Source organism: Bufo bufo, chromosome 11, assembly GCF_905171765.1.
Source record: "Bufo bufo chromosome 11, aBufBuf1.1, whole genome shotgun sequence".
Taxonomy (NCBI): Eukaryota; Metazoa; Chordata; class Amphibia; order Anura; family Bufonidae; genus Bufo; species Bufo bufo.
This window is the reverse complement of record NC_053399.1, coordinates 5781807-5802637: the sequence shown is the minus strand read 5'-3', so window position 1 is coordinate 5802637 and position 20831 is coordinate 5781807. Positions and strand designations below refer to the sequence as shown.

The 20831-nt window shown below is 48.9% G+C and overlaps 1 protein-coding gene across 3 annotated transcripts in view; it reads right to left on the bottom strand.

Moving 5' to 3' along the window:
- The window catches only part of FANCM (FA complementation group M), a 98386-nt gene that overhangs the window by 31116 nt on the left and 46439 nt on the right, over window positions 1-20831 (bottom strand). For all 3 annotated transcript variants that reach the window (XM_040411360.1, XM_040411359.1, XM_040411361.1), the window contains exons 5-7: window positions 4842-4973; window positions 4161-4293; window positions 2829-2918 (exon numbers count right to left, since the gene is read on the bottom strand). In XM_040411360.1, coding sequence (XP_040267294.1) covers window positions 2829-2918; window positions 4161-4293; window positions 4842-4973 — 355 coding nt within the window. The remainder of the gene's footprint in view (window positions 1-2828; window positions 2919-4160; window positions 4294-4841; window positions 4974-20831) is intronic.

Genomic DNA, 20831 nt, shown 5'->3' with positions numbered 1-20831 from the left:
GGGAGCTCAGGAGATTACTACATACAGATATATACAGCCACCACTAGAGGGAGCTCAGGAGATTACTACATACAGATATATACAGCCACCACTAGAGGGAGCTCAGGAGATTACTACATACAGATATATACAGCCACCACTAGAGGGAGCTCCGGAGATTACTACATACAGATATGTACAGCCACCACTAGAGGGAGCTCAGGAGATTACTGCATACAGATATATACAGCCACCACTAGAGGGAGCTCAGGAGATTACTGCATACAGATATATACAGCCACCACTAGAGGGAGCTCAGGAGATTACTACATACAGATATATACAGCCACCACTAGAGGGAGCTCAGGAGATTACTACATACAGATATATACAGCCACCACTAGAGGGAGCTCAGGAGATTACTACATACAGATATATACAGCCACCACTAGAGGGAGCTCCGGAGATTACTACATACAGATATGTACAGCCACCACTAGAGGGAGCTCAGGAGATTACTACATACAGATATATACAGCCACCACTAGAGGGAGCTCGGGAGATTACTACATACAGATATATACAGCCATCACTAGAGGGAGCTCAGGAGATTACTACATACAGATATATACAGCCACCACTAGAGGGAGCTCGGGAGATTACTACATACAGATATATACAGCCATCACTAGAGGGAGCTCGGGAGATTACTACATACAGATATATACAGCCACCAATAGAGGGAGCTCAGGAGATTACTGCATACAGATATATACAGTCACCACTAGAGGGAGCTCAGGAGATTACTACATACAGATATATACAGACACCACTAGAGGGAGCTCAGGAGATTACTACATACAGATATATACAGCCACCACTAGAGGGATCTCAGGAGATTACTGCATACAGATATATACAGCCACCACTAGAGGGAGCTCAGGAGATTACTACATACAGATATATACAGCCACCACTAGAGGGAGCTCAGGAGATTACTACATACAGATATATACAGCCACCACTAGAGGGAGCTCAGGAGATTACTACATACAGATATATACAGCCACCACTAGAGGGAGCTCCGGAGATTACTACATACAGATATGTACAGCCACCACTAGAGGGAGCTCAGGAGATTACTACATACAGATATATACAGCCACCACTAGAGGGAGCTCGGGAGATTACTACATACAGATATATACAGCCATCACTAGAGGGAGCTCAGGAGATTACTACATACAGATATATACAGCCACCAATAGAGGGAGCTCAGGAGATTACTGCATACAGATATATACAGTCACCACTAGAGGAAGCTCAGGAGATTACTACATACAGATATATACAGCCACCACTAGAGGGAGCTCAGGAGATTACTACATACAGATATATACAGCCACCACTAGAGGGAGCTCAGGAGATTACTGCATACAGATATATACAGCCACCACTAGAGGGAGCTCAGGAGATTACTACATACATATATATACAGCCACCACTAGAGGGAGCTCAGGAGATTACTACATACAGATATATACAGTCACCACTAGAGGGAGCTCAGTAGATTACTATATACAGCTATATACAGCCACCACTAGAGGGAGCTCAGGAGATTACTACATACAGATATATACAGTCACCACTAGAGGGAGCTCAGGAGATTACTACATACAGATATATACAGACACCACTAGAGGGAGCTCAGGAGATTACTACATACAGATATATACAGCTACCACTAGAGGGAGCTCAGGAGATTACTACATACAGATATATACAGCTACCACTAGAGGGAGCTCAGGAGATTACTGCATACAGATATATACAGCCACCACTAGAGGGAGCTCAGGAGATTACTACATACAGATATATACAGCCACCACTAGAGGGAGCTCAGGAGATTACTACATACAGATATATACAGCCACCACTAGAGGGAGCTCAGGAGATTACTACATACAGATATATACAGCCACCACTAGAGGGAGCTCCGGAGATTACTACATACAGATATGTACAGCCACCACTAGAGGGAGCTCAGGAGATTACTACATACAGATATATACAGCCACCACTAGAGGGAGCTTGGGAGATTACTACATACAGATATATACAGCCATCACTAGAGGGAGCTCAGGAGATTACTACATACAGATATATACAGCCACCAATAGAGGGAGCTCAGGAGATTACTGCATACAGATATATACAGTCACCACTAGAGGGAGCTCAGGAGATTACTACATACAGATATATACAGCCACCACTAGAGGGAGCTCAGGAGATTACTACATACAGATATATACAGCCACCACTAGAGGGAGCTCGGGAGATTACTACATACAGATATATACAGCCATCACTAGAGGGAGCTCAGGAGATTACTACATACAGATATATACAGCCACCAATAGAGGGAGCTCAGGAGATTACTGCATACAGATATATACAGTCACCACTAGAGGGAGCTCAGGAGATTACTACATACAGATATAAACAGACACCACTAGAGGGAGCTCAGGAGATTACTACATACAGATATATACAGCCACCACTAGAGGGAGCTCAGGAGATTACTGCATACAGATATATACAGCCACCACTAGAGGGCGCTCAGGAGATTACTACATACAGATATATACAGCCACCACTAGAGGGAGCTCAGGAGATTACTACTTGAAAATGGCTGAATTTAAGCTGCAGAGGGGACATCTGTGCGTGATGGGAGAGGATGGTGGCACTTGTCCTTCATTGTCCAGTATCAGGGAGTACGGTCACACGGAGGTACAAATCAGAAGAATGGCGCGCTCCATCAGATGTGCACATACAGGTTTCATACCTACCACTGCCAGAAGAAAACATGGCCTCCAGACGCTGGTAAAGATCCATGAAGTTGGCGTTTCTGCCGAGCTCATTTCTTGCCCGATTCATACCTGAGACACAGAAGAAAAAGAATAAAGTGATCTCAGACACGAAGAAAGGCGAATGTCCGAGTGCACGGCCATCCACAGGCCAGCAAATAGGGGGCGCCACATGCTGGTCTCTGAACCTGTGTCATGCTCCGCCCCCTCCATCGCTACTGGCGACCTCTACCTATTCTAACAATAATGAATAATTATAATAATAATAGAATTTGACACTTTCATGGCTCCTGACCGTCTCCTCCTCCATGTTTTCGATTGACCTGAACGGCCACATTTTTATGATGTTTTTAGATCAACTACTTTCTGCAAATTAATTCTGTGGTGGATCTTTAAAGGGGAGATGTCCTCAGAAAACGACCAAATATATTTTATAAGAATATTTGGCGATCTTATCCTTGTCACCATCTACATAAAAAATAAAAATATATAAAACTCCTGCAGTTTTCACCCTGACGACTAAGCCTGACAATAGTCTGACACTTCTCAGCAGTAGTGTTGAGCGAACTTGTGTTTTAAGATCGGCGTCTAAAGTTCGGGGTCTGGTTATCGAGGAATCGCGTTATGGATTCCGCGATTCTTCGATAACCCGACCCCGAACTTTAGACGCCAATCTTAAAACACAAGTTCGTTCAACACTACTCAGCAGTCCTCTCATTATCATCACATGAAGGATTACAACATCAATTAATCCAGGATCCACCTTTTACTATAGGCGATAGTCACAGCTCACCTCCTCCCCCTCCCTGCATAATGACGGCGATACAAGTAAAGAGCATGCTCACAACACACTCCCATATTTATCAATGTGTTTACGCTACTATTGTGGTGTTAAAAAGTCGCAAATTATGGTGCACAAAATAATTGGGATTTTATTTTAGCTTTTTTCTGCTACTCTGAAATAATGCAAAAATGGGTGGTGTTTAGCTGCGGGGAGAAGCCCATTGCAGCCCACTGGATTTACTATAACGGATACCTGGTCTAAGTAACGTAGATCGGCCCCTGGCGCACGGAGGGCCATAAAGGAAATGGAATTAAAAAAAAAAAGTCTACAATCAGAAAATAAAACACAGATTAGACCGAGAGAATGTGTTTCACATTCTGGTTCTAATTAGTAAAAACCATAGTGGACAAATCTCCTCCAAATCGGTCGTTTTTCTGATATTGAACTCCAAATTCATAAACACAATTCTCAGGGCCACCACTAGGGGGAGCCTGCTGTATACAGATTTATAACAGAATACATCCGCTCACCTTTAGAGCCATCCATGATGGAGCGCAGGTAGAAGAAGAGAGAACGAGTTCCCATCTGTAGCAGCAGCTCATAGCCGTGATACAGGCTGATACAAAGAGCGAAGTCTCCCTCCACGGCTCCCATCTGAGCCCCCTGCACATGAGAATGAAGAAGATCATACATGAAGAGACCCCCGCCATCACCAAAAAGGCAATCCCATATGCCCAGTGCATGACCTGCAGGGGTGGAGCATGACACAGGGCCCCTATCGTGAATCTTGATCATGCCCCGCCCCCAAAGAGCCACAAAACATAGTCTTCACTGTAGGAGATGAACACTGGGCCCCAAAGATGTGAATGAGCCTAATCACCAAAAAGGCAATTCTATATGCCCAGTGCATGAACTGAGGGGGTGGAGCATGACACAGGGCCCCTATCGTGAATCTTGGTCATGGCCCGCCCCCTAAGAGCCAGAAAACATAGTCTACACTTTAGAAGATGAACACTGAGCCCCAAAAATGTGAATGAGTCTCAGTAAGAAACCTCCAGCAAGACAAGACTCTTCTTCCCCAAAAAGAGTCAAGAGGCCCTGTGGTCGTCAAACTGTGACATCAGCATGTTATGTGTCAGAATGGGGACCCGGCGGGTGATGCACATCACACGGGGGGGCACCACGGATCCCCCTCCCTCTCTGGTGCTCACCATTATATTGGACGGCGGGTTCTTTCTGAACTGGTCTCGAGACAGGATGATCTGATATTTCGTTAGGTTGGGGATCTCCCTCCGGGACAACACGTTGCTCTGTATCAGACGCCCGGCGAATGTCTCCAGGACCTGGAGTAAAAGACAGCGGCGTGACCATTAATCACAAAACACGGGAAAAACACGTGTCCAGATAGAACGCCGCCCTACATGTGTGCCCAGCAGAGAGCGACCATGAAGAGCTGGAGGACTCGGCACATCAGCCCACTGTGCAATGCTTCACCTCCCCTGTGGGGGAGCTGCAGGAATCACGGACACTTGCTGCCACGTTGCTACAGAGATCCCAGCTGATCGCTTAAGGGTTAATTGACCAGTAATTATGTAGTTGTGAATAGGGTTGAAACGAATACTCGATTGAATCTCGATTAGTTTGTGTCATGTGACCACGGAGCGGGAGTGAAGCGCTTGCTATTACTTACCGCTCCGTGGTCACCCACCGGCCCGTACCGCGTTGCACTGGATCCTGACATCACCAGGTCATAGCGCACGTCAGGATCCAGTGCAGCGCTCGGAGAAGAAGAGGAAGGAGCTGTGGAGCGGCGCCCCTACAGCAAAGGTAAGTATTTTATTTCACTGGCGCTGGGGACATGGCACTGAAAGGGGACAGCCGGCACTGGATGGCATGGAGTGGCTGATCTGATGGCACTGGGGGACATGGAGGGGCTGATCTGATGGCACTGGGGGGACATGGAGGGGCTGATCTGATGGCACTCGGGGAGTGAGGGACATGGCAATGGATGGCATGGAGGGGCTGATGGCACTGGGGGAACGAAGCTGATGGCACTGGAGGAACGAAGCTGATGGCACTGGAGGATAGTGGAGCTGATGGCACTGGAGGATAGTGGAGCTGATGGCACTGGAGGAACGAAGCTGATGGCACTGGAGGATAGTGGAGCTGATGGCACTGGGGGAACTGATGCACTTGGGCTGATTGCACAGGGGGGAACGAAGGGTGTTAGGGACTGATGTCAGGGGGTCTGATGGAGTTTTTATAAAGGAAAACAGTTTATTAATTCATTTTTTCCTATTAGATTACTCGATTAATCGTAAAAAATAATCGATAGAATTCTCGATTACTGAAATAATAGTTTACTGCAGCCCTAGTTGGGAATATAGCTATAACAGCAGGGTGGCTCAGTGGTTAGCACCACCACCATGTGCCGGGTTTTGTGTTCTCCTCGGGTCTCCTTCAGGTTCTCGGATGTTTCCCACACATACAGTGTAATCTGGATTTTAAATAAATAAATAAAAAAATAAATACAAACAAAAAAAACACAACCAAATAATAATATTGATTGGACCAAAAAAAACGCAATTACTTACCGTTAATACAATTTCCGTGAATCCACCATGTCGGCTATGGATGAGATTGACCCCTTGACCTCTGTAGGGGCAGGAATACACAGAGATAGAGTGTTTAAAGGCCCCCACCCACTCTCACCCTTCAGTGTTTACCAATTACCAACGTGGGTGTTATCAAGTATACTTAAAGGGATTCTGTCACCAGAATTAACCTTATAAAGCTAGCTGACATTAGCGATGTGCTAAACCTAACCAGCCGACTCCTACTTGTATCTGTGCCCCCGTTACGCCAGAAATCTAACTTTTATAATATGCTAATAAGCCGCTAGGAGCGAGGGGGGGGGGGGGCGTTGTTCCTGCTCCTAGAGGCTCCGTTCTCCCACCTTCGTCACCTCCCTCCAAGTCCTGATTGACAGGGCCAGGCAGCGCTCATATCCGTCTGCCAGCCCTGTGCTCTGGCGAAATCTCGCGCCGTTCAGCATTCGGCGCAGTGAGGTAAAGACGCTCGTAGGCTGCCAGCTTCCTCACCGCGCCTGAGCGGCGCGAGATTTCAGCAGAGCACAGGGCTGGCAGACGGATGCGAGCGCTGCCTGTCAGCTAGCTTAATAGGGTTAAATCTGGTGACAGAAACCCTTTGATATATATATTTATTTTTAATAGTATTAAATTCATACTATTAATTGTACTTGTATGGGAGGGAATACATGAGCCGTCATGGTGGATTCAAGGAAACAGAATTACCGGTAAATCTAATTACGGTTTCCCATTTCATCCACCATGACGGCTACGGATGAGATTACGAACAGATTACGTTGTGGGGGGGGTTACTGCTTTCTCTGCCCAAGAAGAGGCCATAGCTCTAATGGAAGGGGCCTTTATTCCGGTAGGACAAGGATGACCCATTAGGGAGTAGCAGCAAGAGATGGTGGATTTTATCCAACGCACTATGGATGCTTTGGAGAGTTTCTTCCCTTTACTTTTACCCACAAACTGGATTAAAAGATTATCGTCTTTAATGAAAACTTCTGTGGCCCTCAGGTACTGGATAATAGTTTCCCTGACGTCTAGGAGATGAAATCTTTCGGGTCACTACAGAAGGATGGTAAAATAATTTCCTGGTCTCTATGGAAGTTTGAAACTACCCTAGGAAGGAAGCCCGGGTCTAAATTTTAAAACAATCCTGTCAGAGAAGATGGAAAGATAAGGTTCTCTACAAAGAAGTTACGGCCATTAAGAAGGGAGTCTTAAAAGAAAGGTGCTTTATAGAAATATCGGCCATTGGAGCAAATGGGGATTTTATCAACCCATTAGGACTAAGTTTAGGTCCCATTGAGGAACCTGTTTTGATGACCGTGTAACCTTCTTTCTCCGGGCTTTTAAGGTACAGTGAGGAACAGAAGTATTGGAACACCCTTCGATTTACCAAGTTCTCCCACTTGGAAATCATGGAGGGGTCTGATATTCACATTGTAGGAGCATTCCCGCTCTGAGAGACAGAATAAAAAAATATTAAAAAAATCAGGAAATCACATTGTATGATTTCTAAAGAATTTGTCTTGCACGGCTGAAAATAAGCATCTGAACACCTGAGAAACAACAAGAATTCTGTCTCTCAAAGACCTTTATAAAGTCCACCTCTACTCCACTCATTAATGTAACTTAGCAGCACCTGTCTGAGCTCTGTAAAGACCCCTGTCCACCCCACAGTCAGTCAGACGCCAACTACTACCATGGGCAAGACCAAAGAGCTGTCAAAAGACACCAGAGACAAAATTGTGGACCTCCACAAGGCTGGAAAGGGCTACGGGGCAATTGCCAAGCAGCTTGGTGAAAATAGATCAACTGTTGGAGCAATTGTTAGAAAATGGAAGAGGCAAAGACGACGGTCAGTCTCCCTCGGACTGGGGCTCCATGTAAGATCTCCCCTCGTGTGGTATCACTGATGATAAGAAAGGTGATGAATCAGCCCAGAACTACAATGGAGGAGCTGGTCAATGACATGAGGAGAGCTGGGACCACAGCTTCAGAGGTCACTGTCGGTGGAACACTACGCCGTCATGGTTTCAAATCGTGCATTGCACGGAAGGTTCCCCTGCTCCAGTCATCGCATGTCCAGGCCCGTCTGAAGTTTGCCAATGACCATCTGGATGATCCAGAGGAGGCCGGGGAGAAAGTCATGTGGTCAGAGGAGACCAAAGAAGAACTTTTTGGTCTAAACTTCACTCGTTGTGTTTGGAGGAAAAAGAAGGATGAGTTGCATCCCAAGAACACCATCCCTACTGTGAAGCATGGAGGGGTAACATCATGCTTTGGGGGGGCTTTTCTGCGAAGTGGACAGGACGACTGCACTGTATTAGGGAGAGGATGAATGGGGCTATTTATTGTGAGATTTTGAGCAACAACCTCCTTCCCTCAGTCAGAGCATTGAAGATGGGTCGTGGCTCCGTAAGAAGCATATCAAGGTTCTGGAGTGGCCTAGCCAGTCTCCAGACCGAAATCCAATAGAACATCTTTGGAAGGAGCTGAAACTCTGTGTTGCTCATTGACAGCCCCGAAACCTGACAGATCTAGAGGAGATCTGTGTGGAGGAGCGGGCCAAAATCCCCGCTGCCGTGTGTGCAAACCTGGTCAAGAACTACAGGAGACGTCTGACCAAAGGCTTCTGGACCAAATATTAACCCTGATTTTCTCAGGTGTTCAGATACTTCTGTTCAGCAGTGCAAGACAAAGACATTCTTTAAAAATCATACAATGTGATTTCCTGATTTTTTTTTATTTTTTTATTCTGTCTCTCAGATGGGAGTGCCCCTAAGATGTGAATGTCAGACCCCTCCATGATTTCTAAGTGGGAGGACTTGCAAAATCGCAGGGTGTCCAAATACTTCTGTTCCTTACTGTATGGATAACTTTATCCAAGAGGCCTTTACTTCTTAAGATCTCGCTTTCAGGATCCAGGCTGATAGTTTGAAGAGGCCTGGAATTTGATGTAGAATTGGCCCCTGTGAAAGAATGTCCTCCTGAAAAAGGTATCGGCCAGGGATCTTCTAATGCTAACTTCTTTAGGATGGAGAACCAGCTTCTCTTGGGCCAATAGGGGGTTATTAATATTACTGTTACCGGGTCTGTTAGAATCTTCTGCAGAACATGGGGAATCAACGCCCAAGGAGGGAACACATATGCCAGGTTCCATGTCCATTTTATTGAGAAGGCGTCTACCGCCCATGGCTTTTCCCTGGGATTTAGGGAACAAAAGCGCTTGACCTTTGCATTTCTTTTTGAGGCAAATATGTCTATTTGCGGTCGGCCCCATCTGATAACCTTTGAAATATCCCTGGATTCAAGGACCATTCTCCTGGGTCCAGAGTCTTTCTGCTCAGAAAATCTGCTTCCAAATTTTCTGATCCTTTCAGATAAACAGCTGTAATAGATAGGACATTTTCTTCTGCCCAGGAAAATATTTCTCTTGCTAAGAATTTCAAATTTTGGGACCTTGTACCCCCTTGATGTTTTAGAGTTTGCCAGACCGCTCTTGGCTCTCTGTAGTTTGATGATTTGTTCCTCATTTCTTCTGGCCACTTTCCTTGCCAGTTTGAGGAGGCTACTTTTGCTCACCAACCTACAGCGCTTGCGTCCGTTACGATTTGTATTTCTGGTTCTTTCAGCCAGATGACGCCCCTGGGTAGATTTGTTTCTTTCTTCCACCAATTTAAATCAGATTTTACCAGGTGTGGAATTATTATTTCCTTGTCTAAGTATGACTGTTCTTTGTTCCAACTGTCTAATATCCAGGTTTGCATAGCTCTGGTGTGAGCCTGGCCCCATGCTACTGCTGTTATGCAGGAGGTCATAAGGCCTAGAATGCTCATGGCGCTCCTGATCCAGCACCGGTCTGGAGATTGGAATTTCTAAATTTTTTCTCTGATGTCTCTTATTTTCTCTTGTGGCAGAGATGAGGTTTGTGAGACCGAGTTTGAGGGAAGGGATTAGTTTTTTTTTTCTTCCTATTCATCAGCCAACCCCAATACGAAATTCTTCGCAGAAAATGGTCTGTGTGACTGCTTCTGCCTCCGAGTTTACTACTAGGAGAAAGTCATCTAAGTATGGGAAGACTACAAGACCTTCTTGTCTGAGGGGTGGTAACATTTCCACCACTAGTTTCGTGAAGACCCTTGGTGCTGAGGAAATCCCAAATGGAAGGGCGCAGAATTGAAAGTGATGCAATACGTGCCCCGGGCCTTCTAGTGCAAATCGAAGATACTTTTGTGAGTCTTAATGGATGGGTATATGGTAGTAGGCGTCTTTGAGATCGACAGATGTCATGTAGGCCTGTTTTTTGATTAGGGGAACAATGGATGAAATGGATTCCATCTTGAACCTTTCTACCTTTCTGTATGTTATTGACTTGGTTCATCATAAACTTGAGATCTAAACATCTGGTTTTTGGAGAAGGAAAAGTCTTGAGTAAAAGCCTCGTCTTCTTTCTGACTCGGGAACCTCTCTTACTACACCCGATTTTTTAAATCCTGGATTCCCTGCCATATCTTTGACAGAGTGGTAGGACTGTGAGAAGTCATTTGAAATAGGCAAACACTATTTTGAATCCCTTTTTTACAATATCTATTGCCCAAGGGTTTGATGTTACAGATTCCCACTGGGTCAGAAAATTCTTCAACCTCCGCCCTACTCTGGCGTCATTGTTTTTTGTTTTGTTTGTTTTGGGGGTTGAGGAGGAAACCTCTACCTTTGCCCCCCTTCAGATAACTCCAGCGCCCAGTTTTCCCTTTTCCCCTGTAGGGTCTGGATTGTTGATTGTAGGGAGGAAAAAACTTCTGTTTTAGTTTCTTAGGAAAACCTTTTTTTTTTGTCCGCTGCTTTTTCTAGGACCTTATCTAGTAAGGGCCCAAACACACATTCTCCTGAGAACGCAATGGAGCATAATTTTGATTTGGAGGTTCTGTCACCCCCCCCCACCACCACCAGGATTTCAATCATAGTGCCTGCCGAGCTAAATTTGAAAGAGCGGTGTCTTTTGCAGCAAATCTAACGGATTCCGAGGAAGCGTCTGCCAGGAACGCCGTGGCGGATATCAGAAGGGGAATAGAATGCAGGATTTCTTTCATAGGGGTTTTATTTCGTACATGGCCCTAGCAACAGACGTTGACGCAATATTTGTTTTCACCCCGAACATGGAGGCTTCCCAACATTTTCTTAGAAGGACATCAGCTTTTCGTTCCATTGGGCTTTTCGTTCCATTTCTTTCTTAGAAGGACATCAGCTTTTCGTTCCACACGTAATTGTGATAGGTCTTGAAATGGCAGGGATGTTTTCTTCACAACTTTTGCCACCTGTATGTCTATTTTGGGGGTTTCATTAAAGACTTTAGCTTCTGTTAAATCAAAAATAAGCCTCTTCCTAAATTCCCTATAGACCCCCAACCTCCTTTCCGGATCCGCCAATTCGTCAAGGACCACTTCCTTGAATATTTTTGTTGATGGGGAAATCCTTGGATCTTTTTGTACAATCCCCCAAACATTTCATGCTGTACCGATCTCAGTTTTTGGATGTCTTCAATCCCCATGGTCTCCCTCACTGCTTTAAGTAGTTCCTTCATCTCCTCTGAGGAAAAAAATATATTTATAGTCTTCCACTACCTCTTCTTCTGACAATTGATCCTCCTCAAAATCCGGTCTAGAAACAGACGCCACTTCGTCCATGTCCTCAGCATCGGAGGAGGATGGAACGGATAACCTTGATGGTTTAGCAGGAGGTGTGGGGTGTAGGGGAGGCCAGTGAGGATTGAATTTCATCCTGAATCATGGATTTTACTTCCATCAGGATAGACGGTTGCTCTTCTTTCAGAAGGTCACTAATTCAAGACTTGCATAGTTTCTTTTTGTATTCCTCAGGAAGTGGCACGCTTGTTATATTTGGGTAAAATTTTTGTTTCTTTAACTCCCTGATAAAAGAAGAGCAACCAAGAATCGGCGCAATATAGACAATCAAACACAAGGGGAAAAATGCAGATTCCCCGCAGGGGAACTCACTGATGGAGTAGCCGGTGGGTCTGCGCAGTCCATGCGGGTCCTGGGAGCATCCAGAGCCGACATGCTTGCTGGAGTGAGGGGAGACACTAATTTGAAATCGCCATGCCATTTTCAAGTGGTGGGGCGTCTGACGTCATCCATGCGCGCCCTGCGTGATGACGCGTCTCCCCATGTGCCTCCAAGCTCTGCCCCCTTCCAGACCTTGCCGGGAATCCAGGCGGTGTATCTGGCTACGCCCCCCGTCGGCATGCGGCGTCCCACACCGACCATACAGTGCTGAGTGAAATCAGGCCCCCCGAACACAGGCCACCCGAACACATCTCCTCTGCCCAGCTTTGGCATGAGCTGCAGGAGGGCTGAGGAGAAGATTGGTAAGACAATCCATTTACTTATGCAAAAAAATAAATTGTGAAGGAAGAAAAAAAAGAAAAAAAAAGAAAGAATAACTCCAACTCCCCTTAGGGAGTCCTCTCTGTGCAATGCCCCCGTAGGGACAGGAGAACACTGAAGGGTGAGCGGGTGGGGGCTTTGAACTCTCTATCTCTGTGTATTCCTGCCCCTACAGAGGTCAAGGGGTCAATCTCATCCGTAGCCGTCATGTTGGACGAAATGGAAAACTGTCATTTTGTGTATACAGCGCTGATGCAGACCTGTGTGTCTCCATGGAAACCGAGTCTCTGCCCTATTTTGCTACTCTAGCCTGTAACCATGGAGACACAGCGGTCTGCGCAGGAGCTGTAGACACAAACGGCAGGAGATTTTTAACCAAGGTTCTTGTTCCTTTCCATGCATTGCAGCAATACGGATGTGCTCACAGAGCTGTTGTTTGTTACAATGTATCAGTGCAGACAATCCTGCACATAGACTGACACCTTTTACCTCTGCAGTAATGTCAAGCTTAAGAAGGGCAGCGAAGGTTCTTCCACGTCCCGAGTCCCGACCCTGCACCCCCATTTGGGCCACCAAGGTGTAGTTTATGGTCCCTCACCTCTACCGGCCATCCAGCTAATGAAATTACTATACTATGCATGCAGACCTCCACAGGAGCTTCTAGGAAATATACATTTAAAGGGGAGCCGACTTAAAAAGCTGAGGGGTGGGGGGGGGGGGGGGCACATCAGGAGAGCCCCTTGCACAAAGACCATGCAATACTACATTCGTCCAGTAGTGGCCGCCACAATGGAGACAACGCCTCTAACCTAATGGAAAGAAAGTGAATCTAGAACGGATTTCAGCGACCTGAAACTACAACTCCCAGTATTCTCCTTTTAAATACCTGTGTATGCTGGGAGCTGTAGTTTCACAGTAACTGAAGTGCCAAGGGTTGCAGACCTTGGATCTAGAAGATTTCCTCAGAGGGGACGCTGATTATTACCGTACAGACTGTGCCGGTGACAGAACATGTTCCACCATTAGTGCGGGAAATAACCTCATTACAAGCCAACAAAAATACAAAGGGGCGAATCTCTTCCTGTCCGTGTAATGCATGGCCGAGCCTTGTCCTCCGAAGCTGGAGACGCTCTCTGTGTGGGTAAGAGACGGAGCAGGGGAAGTCTGTCTAATAAAGGGGCTCTCCCACAAAACATAACCGCATGCAATCAAAAATGTATGAAAGCTACGGAATTATTCCGTGAGATCTGTCTGTATAGCACCGCCTGCCGATTGCTCTCTCTCATTTCTGTCCTGCTCACGGAGATGGACGCACATGCTCAGTTCCATCCTCCAGCTGCCACCAGATGCAGCAGAGAGGACATGCCCCCGAAGCTGACAAATTACAGCAATGAATGAGGAGATCTCTGGATCCATGTGAGGTGCAGGTTCCAGCTTCGTTAGAAAGATTTCCATGTACTATATGATGGCCGATTCTCATTTTTTACATTATTCATGGGAGAAGCCCTTTAACGCTTAATTCCCTAACAGGATATTTAACTATTTTTCGAAACCAGAAAACCCTTTAAGCAACTGTGACGTAAAGAGATCGTCTGTGGAGACGACCCCTTCTTCAGACATCGTGAGGGCCTGTCCTGAAGAAGAGAATAGCTGGAAAGAAGGTTTCTCAACGGACAATTGTTTTTAAAGGGGAACAGACACGTTAAGAATCTGTTGGCCGACAGCAAATTTTTTTTTTTACAATTCCCCATAAACGTGCCGAGCATGCATGTTTATTTCAACGAGGAAAGGGGAAAAAGACACTGTCAGAACCACCTTTCCCTGTCCAGGCCCCCTTGCCACCCCCCCCCCCCCCAAACACCTCCGTCCCCGCCCCTTCTGCCACCCCTCCACACACCTCCATCCCCGCCCCGGCCCTTCTGCCACCCCTCCACACACTTCCGTCCCCACCCAGGGCCCTCTGCCACCCCTCCAGACACCCGCATCCCCGTCCAGGCCCCTCTGCCAACCATCCAGACAACCTCTATCCCCTTCCAGGCCCCTCTGCCAACCCTCCAGACACCTCTGTCCCTGTCCATTCCCCTCTGCTAACCCTCCAGACACCTGTGTCCCCGTCCAGGCCCCTGCCAACCGTCCACACACCTGTGTCCCCGTACAGGCCCCTGCCAACCGTCCAGACACCTGTGTCCCCGTCCAGGCCCCTGCCAACCGTCCACACACCCGTGTCCCCGTGCAGGCCCGTCTGCCAACAGTCCAGACAACCTCTATGTCCAGGCCACTCCTCTAGACACCTCCATCGCTGCACAGGCCCCTCTGTGACCCCTCCAGTCCCCTGTGCCACCCCACCAGACACTTCCGTTCCCATCCAGGCTCCCTCCAAACACTCCCGCCCCCACCCCCTTCTCCCCTCTATTAACCCAGAATAGGGTTTGTAAATTAGACAGCAACTTCAGCAGTGAAATGATTATTCAGTTCCCGATGAGCTCCTGACAACCATCCCTGATGAGGTCCTGACAACTGTCCCGCACCCCCGATCACCAGGGGTTCTGGTACCCAAAGGTGTAGTCAAAGCCAGACATCCCCTGTGAGCAGGTCATCAGCTTTTTACACCTTTAGAAACCATTCGGTTTTAGAAGATTTAACACAAAGACGGGTGAGCAAGATTGTGAGGATTAGTCGGGCGAGCACCGTGCGCATCCACATTACATCCGGAGATGAGGAGCCGTGGCCCTGAGATAAGATGCCCTGACATTATTACTGCCTAAAACTTTGTGGTAATTAATTTACAGTAATTGCTTAAATGGGCCCTTGAATCCACATCTCGGTCGCTGCAGAAGCCGACGCTACAGATGGATGCAAGAGGGATTCATTTTATTATGTGAGATTAGACATCCACCCGCTACACCGACGGGTAACACAATCTACGTGAGCCACTAAACATGACCTACTTCTTACCAGGGTACACCTGCCAGCCGGGGACAGGGCGACATTCACAAACTGGTACAAATGGGTCGCCCAGGTTTCCAAATAGGCAGAATCACACATCCCATAAAGCTCCACTGGATCTTGGTGGAACTGGACAGACGTCTAATATGAATGGGGATGTGCCGACTTCCCCAATGGAAGATGTTGGTAGAAAGAAGAATGAGGCAGTTGGATTTCAACATGTCTGAAGTTTCTATGAGGGAAAATAAGCCATCAAAAGGAGCCTGCAAGAGGGAGAAGGAGAGGTGCTGGCGTCTGGAATTGGGGAGAAGGAAAGATGCTGGGGTCTGGAATGGGGGAGAAGGAGAGATGCTGGGGTCTGGAATAGGGGAGAAGGAGAGATGCTGGGGTCTGGAATGGGGGAGAAGGAGAGGTGCTGGGGTCTGGAATGGGGGAGAAGGAGAGGTGCTGGGGTCTGGAATGGGGGCGAAGGAGAGGTGCTGGGGTCTGGAATGGGGGAGAAGGAGAGGTGCTGGGGTCTGGAATGGGGGAGAAGGAGAGGTGCTGGGGTCTGGAATGGGGGAGAAGGAGAGGTGCTGGGGTCTGGAATGGGGGAGAAGGAGAGGTGCTGGGGTCTGGAATGGGGGAGAAGGAGAGGTGCTGGGGTCTGGAATGGGGGAGAAGGAGAGGTGCTGGGGTCTGGAATGGGGGAGAAGGAGAGATGCTGGGGTCTGGAATGGGGGAGAAGGAGAGATGCTGGGGTCTGGAATGGGGGAGAAGGAGAGATGCTGGGGTCTGGAATGGGAGAGAAGGAGAGATGCTGGGGTCTGGAATGGGGGAGAAGGAGAGATGCTGGGGTCTGGAATGGGGGAGAAGGAGAGATGCTGGGGTCTGGAATGGGGGAGAAGGAGAGGTGCTGGGGTCTGGAATGGGGGAGAAGGAGAGGTGCTGGGGTCTGGAATGGGGGAGAAGGAGAGATGCTGGGGTCTGGAATGGGGGAGAAGGAGAGATGCTGGGGTCTGGAATGGGGGAGAAGGAGAGGTGCTGGGGTCTGGAATGGGGGAGAAGGAGAGGTGCTGGGGTCTGGAATGGGGGAGAAGGAGAGGTGCTGGGGTCTGGAATGGGGGAGAAGGAGAGGTGCTGGGGTCTGGAATGGGGGAGAAGGAGAGGTGCTGGGGTCTGGAATGGGGGAGAAGGAGAGGTGCTGGGGTCTGGAATGGGGGAGAAGGAGAGGTGCTGGGGTCTGGAATGGGGGAGAAGGAGAGATGCTGGGGTCTGGAATGGGGGAGAAGGAGAGATGCTGGGGTCTGGAATGGGGGAGAAGGAGAGATGCTGGGGTCTGGAATGGGGGAGAAGGAGAGATGCTGGGGTCTGGAATGGGGGAGAAGGAGAGATGCTGGGGTCTGGAATGGGGGAGAAGGAGAGATGCTGGGGTCTGGAATGGGGGAGAAGGAGAGGTGCTGGGGTGTGAATGGGGAAGAAGGAGAGGTGCTGGGGGAGAAGGAGAGGTGCTGGGGTCTGGAATGGGGAAGAAGGAGAGGTGCTGGGGGAGAAGGAGAGGTGCTGGGGTCTGGAATGGGGGAGAAGGAGAGGTGCTGGGGTGTGAAATGGGGGAAGAAGGAGAGGTGCTGGGGTGTGAATGGGGAAGAAGGAGAGGTGCTGGGGTGTGAAATGGGGGAAGGAGAGGTGCTGGGGTGTGAAATGGGGGAAGAAGGAGAGGTGCTGGGGTGTGAAATGGGGGAAGAAGGAGAGGTGCTGGGGTGTGAAATGGGGGAAGAAGGAGAGGTGCTGGGGTGTGAAATGGGGGAAGAAGGAGAGGTGCTGGGGTGTGAAATGGGGGAAGAAGGAGAGGTGCTGAGGTGTGAAATGGGGGAAGGAGGAGAGGTGCTGGGTCGTGAAATGGGGGAAGAAGGAGAGGTGCTGGGGTGTGAAATGGGGGAAGGAGGAGAGGTGCTGGGTCGTGAAATGGGGGAAGAAGGAGAGGTGCTGGGGTGTGAAATGGGGGAAGAAGGAGAGGTGCTGGGGTGTGAAATGGGGGAAGAAGGAGAAGTGCTGGGGTCTGGAATGGGGGAGAAGGAGAGGTGCTGGGGTGTGAAATGGGGGAAGGAGGAGAGGTGCTGGGGTGTGAAGGGAGAAGGAGGAGAGGTGCTGGGGTGTGAAATGGGGAAAGGAGAGGTGCTGGGGTGTGAAATGGGGGAAGGAGAGGTGCTGGGGTGTGAAATGGGGGAAGAAGGAGAGGTGCTGGGGTGTGAAATGGGGGAAGAAGGAGAGGTGCTGGGGTGTGAAATGGGGGAAGAAGGAGAGGTGCTGGGGTGTGAAATGGGGGAAGAAGGAGAGGTGCTGGGGTGTGAATGGGGAAGAAGGAGAGGTGCTGGGGTGTGAAATGGGGGAAGAGGGAGAGGTGCTGGGGTGTTGAATGGGGGGAGAAGGAGAGGTGCTGGGGTGTTGAATGGGGGGAGAAGGAGAGGTGCTGGGGTCTGGAAGGGGGGTGGAAGAGATGCAGGTCTGGGGGGGGGATGCAGAAGGAGAGACGCAGGGGCCTGGGGAGGGGGGGGGAGGAAAGACACAGGGGCCTGGAGGGGGTAGAAGGACAGATGCAGGGGACTGGAAAGGGAGGGGATAGACGTAGGGGCCTGGATTTATCGACAGACGCAGGGGCCTTGGTTTGGCAACAGAGACACAGGGGCCTGGAGGAGGGGGGAAGGTTAGAGACACAGGGGCCTGGATTTGGCAACAGAGACACAGGGGCCTGGATTTGGCAACAGAGACACAGGGGCCTGGAGGGGGGGGGGGGGGGGGTTAGAGACACAGGGGCCTGGATTTGGCAACAAAGACGCAGGGACCTGGGAAAGGGGGCAGGCAGAGAGATGAGGGGGTCTACAAGGGAGAGACACTGGGGGGGTGCAGAATGGTAGAACGCAGTGGCCTGGAGGAGGGGGTTAGACACAAGGGCCTGGATGGGGGACGCCTACTTGCTAATATACTATGTTCAAAATCCATCCCCATTCTAAGATCTATGCTTGTTGTCATTGAATAGAAACCTATTGGCTTCTTTATGTCGACCTCATGTAGGTACAGGGCTTGTTACAAGATGATCTCTGCTGCATTTTGAAGACCTAGTTGGTCAGCACCGGATATTATCAGAACGTTGCCATTCAATGACTGCAAGCAGACGCTGTTTGGTAACTGAGGCAGACTCTACGGTCGAGCGCTGCGTAGCATTTCATTACATAACTTTACACATGACACGATTAGCGTGGACACATCCTGAAGTGAGAGCATGTGACGGGAGGAGGGGGCGACTGCCGATATCAGGGAGGCACAACTAATTTGGACGGAGATAAAAGAACCCGCATTAGAGACGCAGGACCGGGGACGCGAGAGCGCAGCTTTGAGGAGTTTGGATGGAGTGGCGGTCGAGCATCCGTCCTGCCACTCCATTCAAGGCAGCCGGACCCCGAGTCCGAGGCAAGGGCTGGGCAGACACTAGTCAGGGGGCCCCATCCCGAGGCAGGGGCTGGGCATCAGGCTTCCTCTTAAAGGGGTTGTCTCACTTCAGCAAATGACATTTATCATGTAGAGAACGTTAATACAAGACACTTACTAATGTATTGTTATTACCCATATTGCTTCCTTTGCTGGCTGGATTCATTTTCCCATCACATTATACACTGCTCGTTTCCATGGTATCGACCACCCTGCAATCCATCAGTGGTGGTCGTGCTTGCACACTATAAGAAAAAGGGCTGGCGTCTCTGGTGGGAGTTTCCTATAATGTGCAAGCACGACCACCACTGATGGATTGGAGGGTGGTCATAACCATGGAAACGAGCAGTGTATAATGTGATAGGAAAATGAATCCAGCCAGCAAAGGAAGCAATGTGGGTAATAACAATACATTAGTAAGTGTCATGGGTTGCTAGATGGCCGCTAGCACATCCGCAATACCCAGTCCCCATAGCTCTGTGTGCTTTTATTGTGTAAAAAAAAACTATTTGATACATATGCAAATTAACCTGAGAAGAGTCCTGTCCCTGAGAAGAGTCCTGTCCCTGAGAAGAGTCCTGTCCCTGAGAAGAGTCCTGTCCCTGAGAAGAGTCCTGTCCCTGAGAAGAGTCCTGTCCCTGAGAAGAGTCCTGTCCCTGAGAAGAGTCCTGTCCCTGAGAAGAGTCCTGTCCCTGAGAAGAGTCCTGTCCCTGAGAAGAGTCCTGTCCCTGACTCATCTCACATACAGGACTCATCTCAGGTTAATTTGCATATTTATCAAATCGGGTTTTTTTACACAATAAAAGCACACAGAGCTATGGGGACTGGGTATTGCGGATGTGCTAGCGGCCATCTAGCAACCCATGTCCTCAGCTCTATACACAAAATCCCGGTGACAGGTTCTCTTTAAGGATGAGGCCTCACCACAAACTGATTGTTAACAACCACGTATCTACCTGCACAGTCACCATCAATCAATTTGAAGACTGCGCTGTTTTGCGGTAAGCTGCATGTCGGCGCGGTTTTATGGTTGCTGCATGTGATCCCACCCTTTACCGGAGATGCCACCTCTGGATCCGCACCTATCGGGCGAGTCTGCTAATGGCCACATTCTCCAGGACCTTTCTCCCCTTTCCACTGAAGTCTATGGAGAATGCTGCAGCCATCGATCTTGTGATCGGGGGTCCCAGGATGGAGTTTACCGGTGGACCCTCAGCACCGCCGCCTGACACCACTCATAACGTCCTCTGTGACCCTGTCACACCCATGCAGCAGTGAGCCGTGGGCGTTACGTTACACATTGGCACAGAAATCTGCTGTGAGGGTAACAAGGAAATACTGCGGTCACCTGGACAATTATCTGGGCCTGGTATGAGTATCGTCTAATAAATCCCTTCTAATCACCGCGTCCGCGATAACGAGGCGTTCATGTGGGTCAGATAAGGCGCGGGTCCGTTTACATAGAGTGCGAGGACACCTGCATCAGACAGCTAAGCGTGTGGAGCCGAGTGTGCATGTGTCCTGGCCGGGGGGCTGAGACGAGCAGACGGCGGACACCCAACGTGACCGACCCTTCCATACACATGAGATGGTTGACCGATCCAGCGGGTCTGCTCACGGACCCATGAGGAGTATGCACTGGTTTACGACCGAGCTCTCCAGCTGTTGCTCTACGACAACTACTAGCATGCTGGGAGTTGTAGTCTTCCAACACTTGGCAAGGCACAGGTTGGAGACCACTGATCTAGAGAGGAGTCTCCCTGCCGGAGTGCCTACGTTATAG